Source organism: Taudactylus pleione, unplaced genomic scaffold (genome assembly GCF_031769625.1).
Source record: "Taudactylus pleione unplaced genomic scaffold, aTauple2 ptg000201l, whole genome shotgun sequence".
Taxonomy (NCBI): domain Eukaryota; kingdom Metazoa; phylum Chordata; class Amphibia; order Anura; family Myobatrachidae; genus Taudactylus; species Taudactylus pleione.
Genome location: NW_028284603.1, coordinates 6579312 through 6595000, shown reverse-complemented (window position 1 = coordinate 6595000; position 15689 = coordinate 6579312). Strand labels below are relative to the sequence as shown.

The window sequence follows — 15689 nt, the reverse complement described above, 5'->3', positions numbered from 1 at the left end:
AGTCTGCAATTATTTTGACTTCCTTGTATGTCCACGGTTTCCCTACTGCACGTCGCTGCGGACCATTGTGGTGAATTACATATACATATCTTTCAAATGGGATGTAGTTAGTATGCCGGCGTGCGGGATGCCGGCCGTCGAAATCCCGACACGGAACTAAAGATAGGCATTGAAATCCTGACGCCAGTCTATATCCCGATGCCGCAAACCCGAACGAAGGTACACCATGGCATCTTAGCTGTTAGCCTGGGGGGGAGGGGGGATGCCGCTGTCGGCATTTTGACAGCAGGCATCCCAACTGCCGTTATTTAATATCCAACCCCTTTCAAATGTGATACGCTTCACGGTAACTGATGAACTGACCTTTTCCCTTTCAGGTTTAGCACCTAAGCTAGTACCAATGAATGATGTGGTTGTGCTCCTACAATGGACATTTAAACTACAACATTTTAGAGTTGCCAGTGGAGCAGCGGCCGTGGGCATAATACCAACAGGCTGCACAGCCCCTGCACTGCACGGAGGAGGGGGAAGTGTAATGTGCAGACAAGTTAGCAGGCACCAATATTAAATTACATCTTGACCCCCCTGGACATAAAATTGTTCTGACACCCCTGCTTAAACTAAACAAACCTAAACTCAACAACAACCATCTTTGAAATGTAATAATGTCCAATAGTACTGTTTATGCAAGTTTAAGATGGAATTTAATTTAAGCCTAATCAATTCTAAATCAAAAAAGTTAATGCACAAGATACCATCGATTTCAGAAAGGGAAGTTCCAGAAGCAATGTTTTGATTTCTGGTTAAAATGTAAAATGTTCCTGTGCATCTTCAAGCTTAGATTTAGTTCAGTAACTGTATGATTTGTAAAAGTATTCTGTATTTGGGCAAGTCCCATACTATGAATTTGGTGCATCACAAAATTATAAGTCACTATTTATGCCTTGTAAATTACCTGCCACAAAGTCATCAAGCATCATTTTTGATCAAATTCTTCTTTTCATGGCCAGGGGGTCGTGTAGAGAAATCCAGGAAGATTTCTCTATCTAATCAATTTAGATTCAATAGAATTGATTTTTTTTTAGCACAGTTCTCTCGACAGCTTACAGCACTGATGAGCTAATTACTTTTCCAACCAAACATATATTTAGTTCCCATATCCTGAAATCTCACAGACTAAATTTGTTGAGATGTCAGATCCAAAGAGGTCAAAATAAGTTATTTGTGAAATCCTAAGGGTAAATGTGTTTTTTTCTCTCTCTCTCTTTCAAGTTGTAAAACATTTTAGCCCTGGCACTATCTGTAATAATCTGTGCCACCGGTGTCAATATAAAAAAACAAGGAAGTTAATTTAGGAAATGACACACAAGGAATAGCCACTGTCAGACCCTAGCGATGCATGCTGGGACATACACAGGTTTCAGCGTGCTCCTTCCTCTATCCGTCCCCGCACAGCTGTCCATCAAATGCTGCTTTTTCCCCGCGGTCTATTAAATATTTCCCTCACAAATCAATTTTACACATGATCAGCCCATACTCCTACTGAGCTGAACCTCCCCGTTAATTAAGTGAAGAAATTACCATATATATTATATTAATGCAAACATCATTCAGCTGGTAATTCACGGCTGATCTGGATAATGGAAAGGTTGAACACCCATTAACCCAAGCCAACAAAATGGGTTGGCTGGGAAAAATCGTGCAGGTCTCCTGTGACTTGTCCCTCTAACTGCAGCACAGCGGTATCTGCTACTGTAATAATTAAAATCCTCTTGCTAGATCAATACTGGCATCTTTGGATGGGAAGTGTCCTCAATGGGAACGCCTCAAACAAGGAGCTGGGGAGGGCTTTTTGCAAGTGGGAAAAATTCATTTTTTTATCTGACAATTATCACCTCGCTGCAGACTAATTCAGCAGTATGCCCCTCGTACACTGCTTTGAATGCATCAGAGATTGACATCTCTGGAAAGAGGAAGAAAAAAAAAAGAAGGCCCTAACATCTCATTTTTAACAAATAAAAGCACAATTTTCCCATGCAGTAGAGAATTATCAGCAATCATAAAATAGGACAGAAAAAGGAGAAAGTAAAATACATTTAGCACTTCATCTTCTAAGGGTTTCTTCTGGGTCTCGGTTATCACTGCTCCTTCATTCCCTCTTTTTGTGTCTTCTTGCATTGATCTCTGCCTTTTCATGTCTTCAAAATAAATAAACAGAAAGTCCATTACATTCTGGTTTAAGACTGAGGGTTGGATATCACACAATACAGAACGTAAACAAAAATAATCTGCAAGCAGTTACATGACTAACACTGGTGTACAACAAAAAAAGCATAACTAAAATATTCTAATAATATTAATAAAAAAATACAAAGATATGAAACTAGTTAATAAAAAAATAAATAAATAAATAATATATATATATATATACATACATGAGCACAGTCATGCCCGCAAGGCAAAGACGCCGAAGCCCTGGCGAGTTGGTGCCCACCAGATGAAGACAACGAAGCCCTGGCAGGTTGGCGCCCGCCAGACGAAGACGGCGGAAGTCCTAGTGGGTGGCGGCCATGAAAAAGAGATGGACACAGGCTGCTGCCCACTAGGTGAAGACGCCAAAGCCCTGGCGGCGCCCGCCAGGCGAAGATGCAAAGCCATGGCGGGTTGGCTCCCGCTAGGTGAAAGATGCCGAAGTCCTAGTGGGCGGCGGCCATGAAAAAGAGCTGGACACAGGCTGCCGCCCACTAGGTGAAGACACCAAAGCCCTGGCGATAGGTACCCGCCAGGCGAAGACACCGGAAGTGCTAGTGGGCGACGGCCTTGAAAAAGAGCTTACACAGGCTGCCGCCCACTAGGTGAAGACGCCAAAGCCCTGGCGGTTGGCGCCCGCCAGGTGAAGATGGCGGAAGTCCTAGTGGGTGGCGGCCACGAAAGAGAGCTGGACACAGGCTGCCGTCCACTAGGTGAAGACGCCGAAGCCCTAACGTGTTGGAGCCACCAGGCGAAGATGACTAAGTCCTGGGGTGGCAGCGCCCCGAAAAAGAGCTTAAAGGCTGCCACCCACCAGGTGAAGGTGCAGACAAAATAAATTTTATTTAAAAAATCGGTGTAGTCTGTTCATTTTAATATTTCTTTTACAAGTGTACTACAGGTACCAGTGGGCCCTAAAATGCCCCGCTTGCTGGTACTTGTGATTTTTCAAGTATCATCTCAGCATGTGGGGGAGGCTTGCTGGGACCTATAGTTTACCTGCAAAAGACAATATTCCTTAAAATGCACCTGGAGAGGTGGACACCTTTATTTGGGGGGGGAGGGCAGTTCCTCAGCATTGGCTGACTAGCGGCCAGGGTTAATGCTTCATCTGGGGGTGCCCGGTGAAAAGGCTCCCCTAGCTGTGGCATTAGCCCCCCGCTACAAAAAGTCTGGTGCTGGTTCTGGACAATACAGGGGGACCCAACACATTTTTCCCCCCTGTATCTCCAGAACCAGGACCGGATCAGAGCCCAGTGCTGGGTGCGCACAATACGGGGGACTCCTACGTCGTTTGTCCCCTGTATTTTGGCAACCAGGACTGGTTCTGATTAGCCTGGTGCTGGTTGTGTTAAATACAGGGGATTCTTATGTCATTATTCCCCTGTATTTTCACAACCAGGACCGGCAGTGAAGAGCCCGGGGCTGGTTGTGCTTTAGGGGGAGAGGGCCACCTTACACTATCAGCCCAGGCCTGGGGTGCCCTGAAAAGTGGGACCCCTTTATTGGGGGGGGTACCAAGCTCCCCAGGTATCCCCGGACTGGGTTGACTAGCGGCCAGGTTTGTTGCTTCGACTGGGGGTGCCCGGTGACAGGGCTCCCCTGGCTGTGGCATCAGCCCCCCGCTAGAAAAAGTCTGGTGCTCGTTCTGGAAAATACAGGGGAACCCTACTCCTTTTTTCCCCTGTATTTCTAGAACCAGGACCGGCTCAGAGCCCAGTGCTGGTTGCGCAAAGTAATATAATATTCCATAGACAAAAAACCTTAAGGATTCACATGTCCCATTGAGGCTTCTTAGACATGATCTGAAATTTCACAAAACCTACTGAATTTCTGCCACTCAAACTTCAAAAAGCAATGCAATTACGATCATTAAGGCTGACGCCTTAATGGACGTGTTCCTTGCGCAATACAGATATGGTATGCCATGACACCATGTGGTTAACTGCAGAGTGAGATTGCTGTCACTCACAAAATGGTGGAGCTGCTAATTCACAGAATTGTGTGCTAATTGGAATACACACATGGAGTCTATGCAACTGAGGTCTGAGCAGTTATGTGGCACACACATCTCATTCAGTGCCCACAGTCTGCCCATTCAGTCACCACAATAATCCCACTGGGTTCCAACATCCTTCTCATTCAATACATCCATCTCATTCATTATACACATCAGCTCCCTAATTTCTAAAACCATCATACTCTGTCTATACATGCACACTATCTTCGTCTCCATGCTGCTATAACTTCGACAATCCTTACAGCTGTGTGCTCTACCAACTGTGCTAGTCTGCATGCCCTTATCCACACCAATATGTCTTTCCCCATGTGCACCGCTCTGTCATCCTGCATCCATGCCACTGTGTTTCCTTCCATCTGCATCACTGCCTTGCCCCCAACCGCACCAATCTGTCTTCCCCAATTCCTACTGTTGTGTGTTCTCACATTGTGCTAGTCTGTATTACTCATCCACACCAATCTGTCTTTACCCATCTGCGCTGCTCTGTCTTCCCACATCAATGCTGCTCTGTTCTCCCAAACCATGCCTCTCTGTCTCCCCCCCCATGTGCACCACTGTTTTCCACCAATCTGCATCACTTTGGCTAGCCCCCTTCTGTACTGCATAATCCTCCCCTCTCCATGCCTTTCTGTCCACCCCATCCACACCGCTCTGTTTTCTCCCCCCATCCAGCATACTCTTATCCCAGCTATGTTATGCTCAGACTTCAGTTGCATAGACTGCATGTGTGTATTTCAATGAGCACACAATTGTGTGAATTAGCAGCTCCACCATTTTGTGAGTGACAGCAACCTCACTCTGTCAGAGTGCTGAATCTGCAGTTAACCACAGGGTGTGATGGCATACCATATCTGTATTGCGCAAGGAACACATCCATTAAGGAGTCAGCCTTAATTATCAGAATTTAATTGCTTTTTTTTAGTTTGAGTGGCACAAATCCAGTAAGTTTTGTGGAATTTCAGATCATGTCTAAGAAGTCTCAATAGGACATGTCAAACCGTAAGGTTTTTTTATTGCATGTCATCATGGCGACACAACTTTTTGGACTGTTAATACTGTTTGGGATCAGGTAGGAGAAAGGTGCAAGATCCAAAATGCCAAACAGCTGGAATCCAAAGAACATCATAATACAGGTGGGTGTGATGTAAAAGATTGATAATGTAAAATTCGACAGGGACAGGTTGATTCCAGATGGTCGAAATGCAAAAGGTCGACAGGGACAAAAGGTAGAAAGGTTCAAATGATCAATACTTTTGTTTTTGTAATCTGAACCCTAACCCTCCTCCAGGTGCCCAATCTTAACCCTCCCCTTAGTTCCTAACAATAACCTAACCCTCTCCGTAGTGCCTAACCCTCATCCTTCCACTAGTGCCTAACCCTAACCCTCCCCCTGGTAGTTAACCCTAACCTAACCCTCCTCCTGGTGCCTAACACTCCCTCTAGTGCCTAAACCTAACCCTCTCCCTAGTGCCTAACCCTCCCCCTAGTGCCTAATCCTAACCTAACTGCTCCACACAAAACTAACTACATGTAAGGGCTTGGTCTATGAGAGGTTCCGGGCCACTTAGTTACATTATGGTGCAGGTGCAATTAGACATAAGTGCAATTACGGTGGCCTGGTGTCTGCTCGCACCTCCATAGACTGCCAGCAGAAATTGAAAATGGGAAACTGTGAGAAAAAAAAAAAACAGTGCATGCATGATTTACTTGCATTTTTCTCTATACTGCCATACTGGAATCAGTATGTAATGCCGGCTAACTAAATACCGACAATGGAAGCCCGAACCGTCAGGATCCCGACAGGGGCTGATAAGTACCCTAACCCTCCCCTCTCCCCCCCTAACCCTCCCTTAGTGATGTCTAACCTTAACCTCCCCCCGCTGATGCCTAAACCTAACCCCTCCTCCCCGTACCCTAAACCTAACCCTAACCTTCCCCTGGTGGTCCCTAACCTAACCCCCTGCGACTAAGCGCTTACCTTTGTTCGGGAAGCCGTCTATCTAGATTCCGGCGTTGGGATCTAGACGGGCTTTGGGATTTCGACACCTGTCTTTAGTACCGCGTCGGGATGTAGACGCCGGGATTTAGTCAGACGGCTTCCCGGCTATTGGCATTTTGACCGCATCCCTGCCATATTGTTACATGTGATTTGTCTTAGAGTATAGAGCAGGCCCCGATGCTACTGGATTTGCAGAGCTGTTTTGAACAGGAAATCTTGTTTCACCCAAAACAAATCATAAAAAAAGAAAAAAAAAAAACACTTTGAGGGAAACTATCTGTACTGTATGTAACAAACTGTAATAAACTAGCAAGTTTAGGCAGTGTGGGAATATTGTAATGTGTTTAGAATAAATGAGGAGACTATAGCTCATATGGTTCATATCCCTATGCCGCCAGCCCGAAGGGAGAAGGTCCCGACAGGGCAGGTAAGTACCGTATCTCTAACCTTCTCCCCCCTAACCTTCCCTTAGTAGTGCCTAACCCTAACCTCCCACCCCTGGGTTTGCCTAACCCTTCCCCCCCTTACTGCACCCTAAACCTAACCCTCCCGGGGAACCCTTCCCCCTAGGGGAGCCTAATCCTCACCCCCCAAAAAACCTAACCCAGTTACGCTCCCTAAACTCCCCCTCCCCGCGGCTAACACTAAGGGCACCCCGAACTTACCTTGTTCGGTCTGGCGTCCTTCGGCATTGCGGCACCGGGATTAAGATGGGCTTCAGTATTTCGACACCTATCTTAAATCCCTTGTCGGGATTTGTATGTCGGTATTGAGACCAGCGGCATCGCGGCTACCGGTCTCATAACTACATCCCGTCTGAGCATCATAATTCACAAGCGGCAGCAGGACCTGCATTGGTGTCGGTTATGTGTTGTCAGATTAAAAGATTCATCCAATGATATGGGCATTTCCCCCTCTGCACATAGTACATTTAGTCAGAGTTGCATTCACTTTGACAGCACAGATAAATCAACAGTGAATAAAATGTTCAAAAAAGTAAAAGTCAAAAGTACAAGGAAAATAGATTAGTCATATTCTATTGTTTTACTTCCCTGTACTTTCCACCAGGGGTGAATCCAGAGGCTCGAGTGCCCCTGGCAAAGTAAGGGACTGGCACACCTCCCCCCCCCATTGGCAGTTAGCAAACAGACACCCCCCCACCCTCTTCCGGCGATGATGATTCTGCAGCACCACAGACTTTCAACCGACAGAATTGGCCGCAAGTGGAACTGCTGGGTGGCACTGGTGCCCCTTCACTGGCTGGTGCCCCTGGCGAGTGCCATTCTGGCCAATAGGAAGATATGGGCCTGCTTTCCACTAGTGAATGCAATTCAGACAACACCAACTATGAGCAATGACGTAGCACACACAGCCATCACTTTCAGGGCTCTGCCAGTTCTGTAATACAGCCAGCTGGGATAGTTTAGAGTTAATTTTAATGGAATATGGAAGGCATGAGGTTCACAGGTAAACGGGGTCCATTGTTAGTTTATTAATTGCAGTATATTCCCAGAAAACATCTGTTTTCGGGGGATACAAGCAAATATTAAGTATCCCCCAGATGTATTATGGAGGGATCGCAGTAGATATCTGCTGTGGTCTCTCCATTTCCGACAACAGTCACAACCCCCGTAGAAACGTTTCTATGGGGAATGCGATGCTGTTATCAAGCTCTGGAATGCGGAGCTTGGTCCCCACAGCTAACGCCATGTTAAGATGACATTAGCCACTGTAGCCTATAGGCTATTCTTTGCAATAATTGCCTCCCTGGCATGCTCAGTAGTCCCAGCACAGGAGTGAAAAGGGCGCTAATGTGGTCACTTCACTCCGAGCACATTGCAGGGACCGGCTTCTATACCCAGTCCATGTGGGTGCCCATTGTTACAACCTGGCGCTACTGCACTGCGATTATAGGTGCCAATATCGCATTGCAAAAATGATTATTAATAAATGGGCCCCTAAATGTCTGTGGGCTCTATTTATTAACATTATTTTTACTAAAATAAAGTGAAAAAGGGTCTTTTCATACCCTTTTCACATTATTTTAGTTTCACCTGTAGTTATTACAGGGCAATTGGAGTAGAATTAGTAAAATTCTACTCCAACCCCTAGTATCACTTATTTTTAGTAAAGCAGATCGCATTTCCCATAATTGTAATGGGAAATGTGATCCGACCAGAGTTACTAAAAATTGTACAAAAATACCGGGGGAAGCCCTGTGATAATAACGCCACCTGGAGGTGGCGTTATCCAGGGTCTCCCCCGGTTACCGGGCTCCCACTCTGCTCTAACGGGGAGAGCAGAGGCGGGAGCCGGTACCAGTAATCAGCTATGTGGTCTAAACAGACCGCAAGCTGATTGCTGTAAAAAAAAGAAAAAAAAAAATGAAACTTTTTTTTTTTTACTTACCTGAATCCAGGGACCAGTGATCGGGCCTCCGGTGATGGCTCCTCTCCGGTCAGCTGGTCTCTCATAGTGCACTGCGGCCCAGTCATCAGGTGATCGGGTCCCAGTGCAGTATGGGAGATCACCTGATCGGGAAGCCCGGAGAACAACACCGGAGGCCAGGAGGATGCAGGCAAGTGTAATGAAGGGAGGGGGGGGGGGGGGTCGCGGGGGGGGGGGTGAGGTTGGGTCGCGGGGGTCCGCGATCGTGGGGGGCGGGGCTTAGCGTCGGTGGGGGTAGCAGCGACGGTGGGTCGGAGCATGCGCGGGCTCTTAGTCGCTGTATTTTTTCCGAAAATACCGCGACTAGAGTGCGGATGGGATCCGCAGGGACAGAGCTTTATCACAAGCTCTGTCCCTGCAAGGGATTTATAGTAAATCCCTGTGATATTGCCTGAATTCGCAATGCGAATTCACTCGGTAATATCACACTACAATCCGCATTCAATATGCGGATTGTAGTAAATAGAGCCCTGTGTGAGAACTTTCCGTTGCCATATTTGTGTCCCTGAAAACAACGTCTGCTTTCTCACTTATTATGCTACTATGGTTTGGTTACAGTTGTGCAATAAAGCCGTTTTGGAAACGTGAAATAAACATTGGTACGTCGTCGCCACTGCTGGGGCTTCTCCACTATGCAATAAAACAGGCCTGGCCAACCTGTGGCTCTCCAGCTTTTGTAAAACTACCAGTGCCAGCATGCTCTGTCACAGTTTTGTTACGAAGGAATGCTAAAACTGTGGCAGGGCATGCTGGGACTTGTAGTTTCACAACAGCTGGAGAGCCATAAGTTGATCAGGCCTGCAATAAAATTACATTTGATATGATTGCTTCAGAATTAATGAAGCAATTGACAAAGTTTGTAGCAAGGTATTAACCTTTAATGTAATTGGTACTTAGCAGCAAATTCTGTAAATAATGTATTGATATACCAATCTGTGCCTGGGCTGTCCCTTCAGAACCATTGGGAGTCTGTGAATGTACTGTATATCTGGTATTTACAAAATAAAACAAAAACACTTTCTTCAGACCTATGTTTTCAACTGAGTTATTTCCAGAACTCCATCAAATTTACAACTTTATATAACAGCGGAGGGAAAGGGGGGATGGGTGAGCCGAAGGGCCAAGAACAAGCTAGAATTTGATTGTCCCTCCGACTGCCCATGTGGGTTTCATCCAAGGCTACAAAAGGAGATGGCCTCATAAGCAATGTCTGTTATCTCTAAAGCAAAGGACAAACAGCACGCTGGAAGGATTTTGCTGAGTAAAAGCACAATCACATTATTTATCTCTATAATATGCTGGCTTTATTACATTACAGATTTATGTATGAAAGTATCTTTATATGTCCATTTGTGGTCCATTGTAACGCGTGTTTATTTACTGCTAGAAACTTGTAGATGCTGCTCAGCAAATAAACAGTGTCAACAGTTTATACAGTGAAATCACAGTGGGTGAAGTACATCCAATACCTGGCCAGGGTTCCACCCATTGACTGTAAGATTCTAATTCGATTTTCCTGACTGTCAAATCTTTGTTGATCACAACAGGATTCTTGAAGCGATCCAAAGGTCTGTGATGTCTGTCTGCAGCGGGATCTTCAGTACCATTCTAAACAAACAGGAGGCATGAAACCATGTTAAATTTGGCAAGAGATCAATTTTGCCCATACCGCATTTAAATAGAACCTGACTTTAACACACATATTAATATAATAGCAGTCTATAAAAACAGTGTCAATATAAGTTCTAAATCAGAATAATAATAATAATTTTATTTATATAGCGCTTTACCACATCAGAAACATTGCACAGGGGTTTAGTATTACAGAAAGAAGAAAACAAACCGAAAACAGTCAACATAATGGGTATGATGTACATAATGCAGGGTTGGTGGAGCCATTTTGGGTAAACTTCTATGGGTTATATATTTCACACACGAAGGGTGCCAGGCGAGGCAGCCATTTTGGGGATGCTACATAAATTACCCAGGGTGGAATAGGTAATGCTTAGGAGAGAGAACACAAAACGGGGAAGTTACAACATACGAAATCTAAAATCAGGGACTTTACATAGCCATCAGATCCAAGAATTTTTCATCCCACACAAAGGTGTGCCATGTGATGCAGCCATCTTGGGCGCAATACAAAGGTTAAAGGAACAAATAAGGGTCACTGAAACATGTTGTGGTGTGATATGCACTTCATGAATAGATCCACAAGTTGCTCATAATGCCCATGGCAGCACCATCTGAGGCAGCCATCTTGGGTGTAATGCGTAGGTTACATCTGGCAGGAAGAACAACTTGTAGACGTAGAACATTCAGGTGGGAAAAAAAATAAAAGGCTGAATATAGAGACAAAAATGGCAGCTTTATAACATTTATGGAAAGGTTAATCTAAACTTAGAAGGAAAAGACAAAATTGCTCCAAGCCTTGTGATATGGGGACACACACCAAGGTCCATTTGAGGGGTCATCTTGCAGTGTCATACAGTATGACCCACACAATATAATGAAAAGAAAGTCATACAACCATCTGTGGAGGATCTCAATGAAGATAAACCCCCAGGACAAATGTCTGCCTATTGGACAGCACACGTTCACATGGTTTTACTGGAAATGGCTAGGCTGGGAAAAAATTAATTGTACACTACATTCTCATGACTGAGATGATTAACTCACAAATTATTTATAAAAGCAATCTAATTTTATAAACGTCATTGTCTAGGTATCATATTCTATCATACTGCCATCCCAAGTGCCCAATATTTATAACTAAATGCAAATATTAAGGTAAGATTTCATAGGACACACTACACTATACAGCCATTGATAACAACTGTAAGAAAAGTTTACTATTTTCAGGATAAGGATTTATCATCTATAAATTAAATATAGAAATAATGAAAAATTAATAACTGTATCAATGAATGTGTTATAAGTCATATCTCCCATATATATGCTTTTTTATGATGGTCCTCAGTGGGACTAGTGCCACAGACTTTTTACTTGTTTTTTAATTATTACCAACTTAAGTACCTGGCGTTGCCAGGCTTTCAATCTTCAAGTTAAGTTTTATTATGTGATGTCGTCCAAATCCATCCAGTGGAAGGCCCAGAACAGGCTCCTTGGGTAAAAGTTCTCCCGGCGCACTCCGTCGTGAGATCCAACCGAGACCCCAACCATTGCATTAGGCATCCCTGACCAATTGCCACCCCTCTGTAAAGTTTTCATCTACATCCATCCAGTGGACGGCCCAGAACAGGTTCCCCCGGGTCAAAGTTCTGCCTAGCGTACACCAACGGGAGTTGATGAGTGCACAGATTGGAAATCCAAAGTGGCTTCTAACATCCATAACAATGTACAGTGGTGGCCGGGTTATTTCCAACACAGATCAACACTTACCAACTACAATAGATAACATGAAGATATAATTCACAGGCGTTCATAGGGTTAACTTCACTTGTGTATTATTAAAGTGGTAAAAAGCAGTCCATATGCCTTTATAGGTTTAAATCTTCAGAAAGGTACTTTGTAGAATAATTTAGTGACATGCTGGCAAGACCTACATATTACACATTTTGTAAATAATAATAATAATAATAATAATAATAATAATAATAATAATCCACAGCACAGAGGAGATAAATGTAAACCACCTGCAAAACTAAACATAATGAACGCCTAAAGTAAAAAACAAAAAAGGAAAAAAACATTTCTCAGAAAGATAAAACAGAACTCCCAGCATCCACTATAACATTTGCATGAGGCAGGGTGTATTCAGGAGGCAAGTGATATCAATTGCAAAGCTCGTCCCTGCTAATCTCTTCCCTTTTCCCAGCAACTTTACCGAGGAGGGATTCTATCGTTATACAGCCCCACTGACTTGTACAACAAGAAGAACTAGTTTCTAATTTTATGCCCATTCAGATAAACCACTAATGCCGTATGAAATCTGAAAAGGTAGGCTTAGAATACAACCCCAATGAACTATCAGCTATACCTTTCCAAAGCCAGATTTATAGGTAAGCCCTTTACTGCGACAATTGTGTGGGTTTTTTTTTTTCCAGGGCTTCCAATGCTAATACTGGTAGCAAATTCAAATGGGTCTATCAACATGAAAGATCCCAGAAGGCTAAACCACAGCGGTGTGTGGGAGCTGCAGATACCACGGCCCTGTGTACAAAACAAATATTTCATTTTACACCTAATCTTTTATTATTTTTATTAAGTGTTTTGAAAGTAAATAGGGGAAGGCTAAGATGCATGACTAATAACTAAGCCTGCTGAATGCTGGAGCTGGTTATCAAAAGCTACCAAGACTGTGCCCTTCCTCTGCATTGAGACAATCAATAATGAGCACGTTCTACCAGCAGCCTATTCTGCAGCCTAGAGGAGGCCGGGGACATGAACCCTCTGGGGAAGGGAACAGTTTATCCTTCCCGACAAATGCGGAGTGGTGCGTTTATCAATGGGTAAAACGGAATATTATTATTATTAGCACCGGCACACAGACCAAAGCTAGTACCCCTCCTTATCCACCCCGCCACCGGGAATAAAATGGGCTCCTGCCCATACCATCACATGTTCTATCGCTACGGAAAAACAAACATTAAGATGTACAAATACAGCATAAGGTGTCTAATATGGCAACATCTATTCAATAATAAAGGCAAGCTGGGGAAGCGGGTGTCAGCTGTGGCAATTGCCCATCTGGGCATAAAATACATCAATCTGCCCATCTGGGCATAAAATACATCAATCTGCCTCTAAGTGGCAAATGTTAAGTTACTGTACAAAATGAACCATTCCATATCAGTCGTAGGATGGCATATAAAGAATATTGGCATTGGATATTACTATATCTCATTGTGATCATATAACCTCAAACATTTAATAAATATGTATAACATTGCACATGAAGCTTCAGATGTTAACCCTTTAAAATCCTAGTTGCAAATCAGCTTCACAAAACAATACAACCCTATGGGTTTCCTTTAAGCCCAGCCATGTGTTTACTATCAGTCCAATTTGCGGCTAAATCCCATTTTAAAGAATTCTTTGTATGGGCAAGGACTTCTGCCACTTTACAAATGTATTCCACTAAGCCCACTAATTCGGTTAGCCTTTTCCATTCATTGTATTAATCCTGCACTGGTTTCATTTTACATTAAAACTTTTGCAAAGAGGTCAAAAATCTGCAAGATGCACTGGGCACACACACATGCAGCCTAAATACCCCCATAAGTAATGAAATGAAACGAAAACAAAAAAGGTATAATAAATCTGGCTTGATCTAGGCTTCTCTTTTGTTATTAAAGACTGAAAATCTGCTGGTGCTAGAACTGCACACTTTCATCACCAGTTTATTGGAACCGACAGGGTAAGGGAAGCAATGCAAGTCATTGTATTGGGACTTCAAAGACGTCCTCTATCTAGGGGAAGGAAATCCTTTCAGTCAGCAGTGGAGTCCCCTAACAACCCGCAGGTGGGTGAAAAGTTACACAGAACTCGGAGTGTCTGAAAGCCAACATGATATTACACTGACAGGTTCCCCATCACTCCCACCTCCCACTTTTACACTCCACTGAATGTATGGTCAAGCCACAGTCTAAACAATCATATAACACAATATTTAATTACCAGAATGTGGTCCATCTCTGAACGAAGTTAGAGACATTTGATGTTTATTTTTGAAAAAGCAAAACAAACTCAAAATATAAAATCAGACCAAACTTTATGTACACTTGTCACCTGCACAGTGCTGGCAGCTAAAACGTGTGTTGAACTAAGATTTGTCCTATCAATTTGATAACCAGTGAGGTCAGAGGCACGTGCTACCTCATGGCTGTGATGTCATTAGTTCCTACATAACGGATAGGTACACAAGGTACATTTTAATTACAAAGAAAATTTTATGAGATTTTCAAAAACACCAAGTTTGAAAGAAAATATCTTGCCCAGACTCTGAACTATAGGTTTTAAAATGAATTTACAAAATGTCCACAGTCAGGGAGAGAAGATGCAACTTAACCAAAACAGTGCCAAAGCAGCGAGCGATACCAGCCTGCGTACCAGCACTTGCATTCAGATTGGCGCTGAAGGCCCGGGCTTCAGTTTCACTAATGTGGAAAAAAAATATAACATACCAGTGGAAAGATTTATAAACTGGATAGAGAACAGTGTTCTTGAACCTAGATTTTTTGCTAACAAGCTGATCAAGCACATCTTGCACTAGTGCAACTGAGGCAAAAACACTTCTACAATAAAGGCCAGGGCAATAATGATCCCATGAACCAAAGTGCTGTATTCTACAATTTTATTTTAACAATTGATATTACGCATGCAGAGGTGCTTTACCAAGTGACTGTTTAGTAAGACTCAGGGGTCAATTTACTAAGCCTTGGATGGAGATAAAGTGGACGGATATAAAGTACCAGCCAACCAGTTCCTAACTGTAATTTCTGAAACACAGCCTGTGCAATGGCAGTTAGGAGCTGATTGGCTGGTACTTTAACTTCATCCAAGGCTTAGTAAATAGACCTATCACTCCTAAAAGTGAATTTACCAGGAGGAATTCTGCCATAGAACATCCCTTGCTTGCTTACTGGTGAGGTCACTGCTCACATGACTGCTGCTGACATGCATGATTCCTCCCCCACCACACACACAAAGGTTATTTTTCATAGAACAAGTGACGTAACAATAAATCAAAACAATGATAAAACATACTACAACTGATAGAACAATAAAAACATACAACTAAATACATGTTGCGTGTGATATAATTTATTAATGATGATATAATTAATGTTTATCACACTTTTGGTCATCTAATGCTAGATTTATTATTAGGTTTGTTACATTCCAAAGCAACGGTGACACTTGGGGACTTAAAATAGGGAAAAAGCATTGAAATTTTTATTCTGACGTTTCAGTGCGTCAGCACTTTCATCAGGGACAACATTACATTTA

At 43.4% G+C, this 15689-nt stretch overlaps 1 protein-coding gene across 8 annotated transcripts in view; it reads right to left on the bottom strand.

The window, feature by feature from the left end:
• EHBP1 (EH domain binding protein 1) overlaps positions 1 to 15689 on the bottom strand; it is a 396634-nt gene that overhangs the window by 81726 nt on the left and 299219 nt on the right. For all 8 annotated transcript variants that reach the window (XM_088477209.1, XM_088477211.1, XM_088477210.1 and 5 more), the window contains 2 exons: positions 10187 to 10325; positions 2095 to 2198 (listed from right to left, as the gene is read on the bottom strand). In XM_088477209.1, coding sequence (XP_088333335.1) covers positions 2095 to 2198; positions 10187 to 10325 — 243 coding nt within the window. The remainder of the gene's footprint in view (positions 1 to 2094; positions 2199 to 10186; positions 10326 to 15689) is intronic.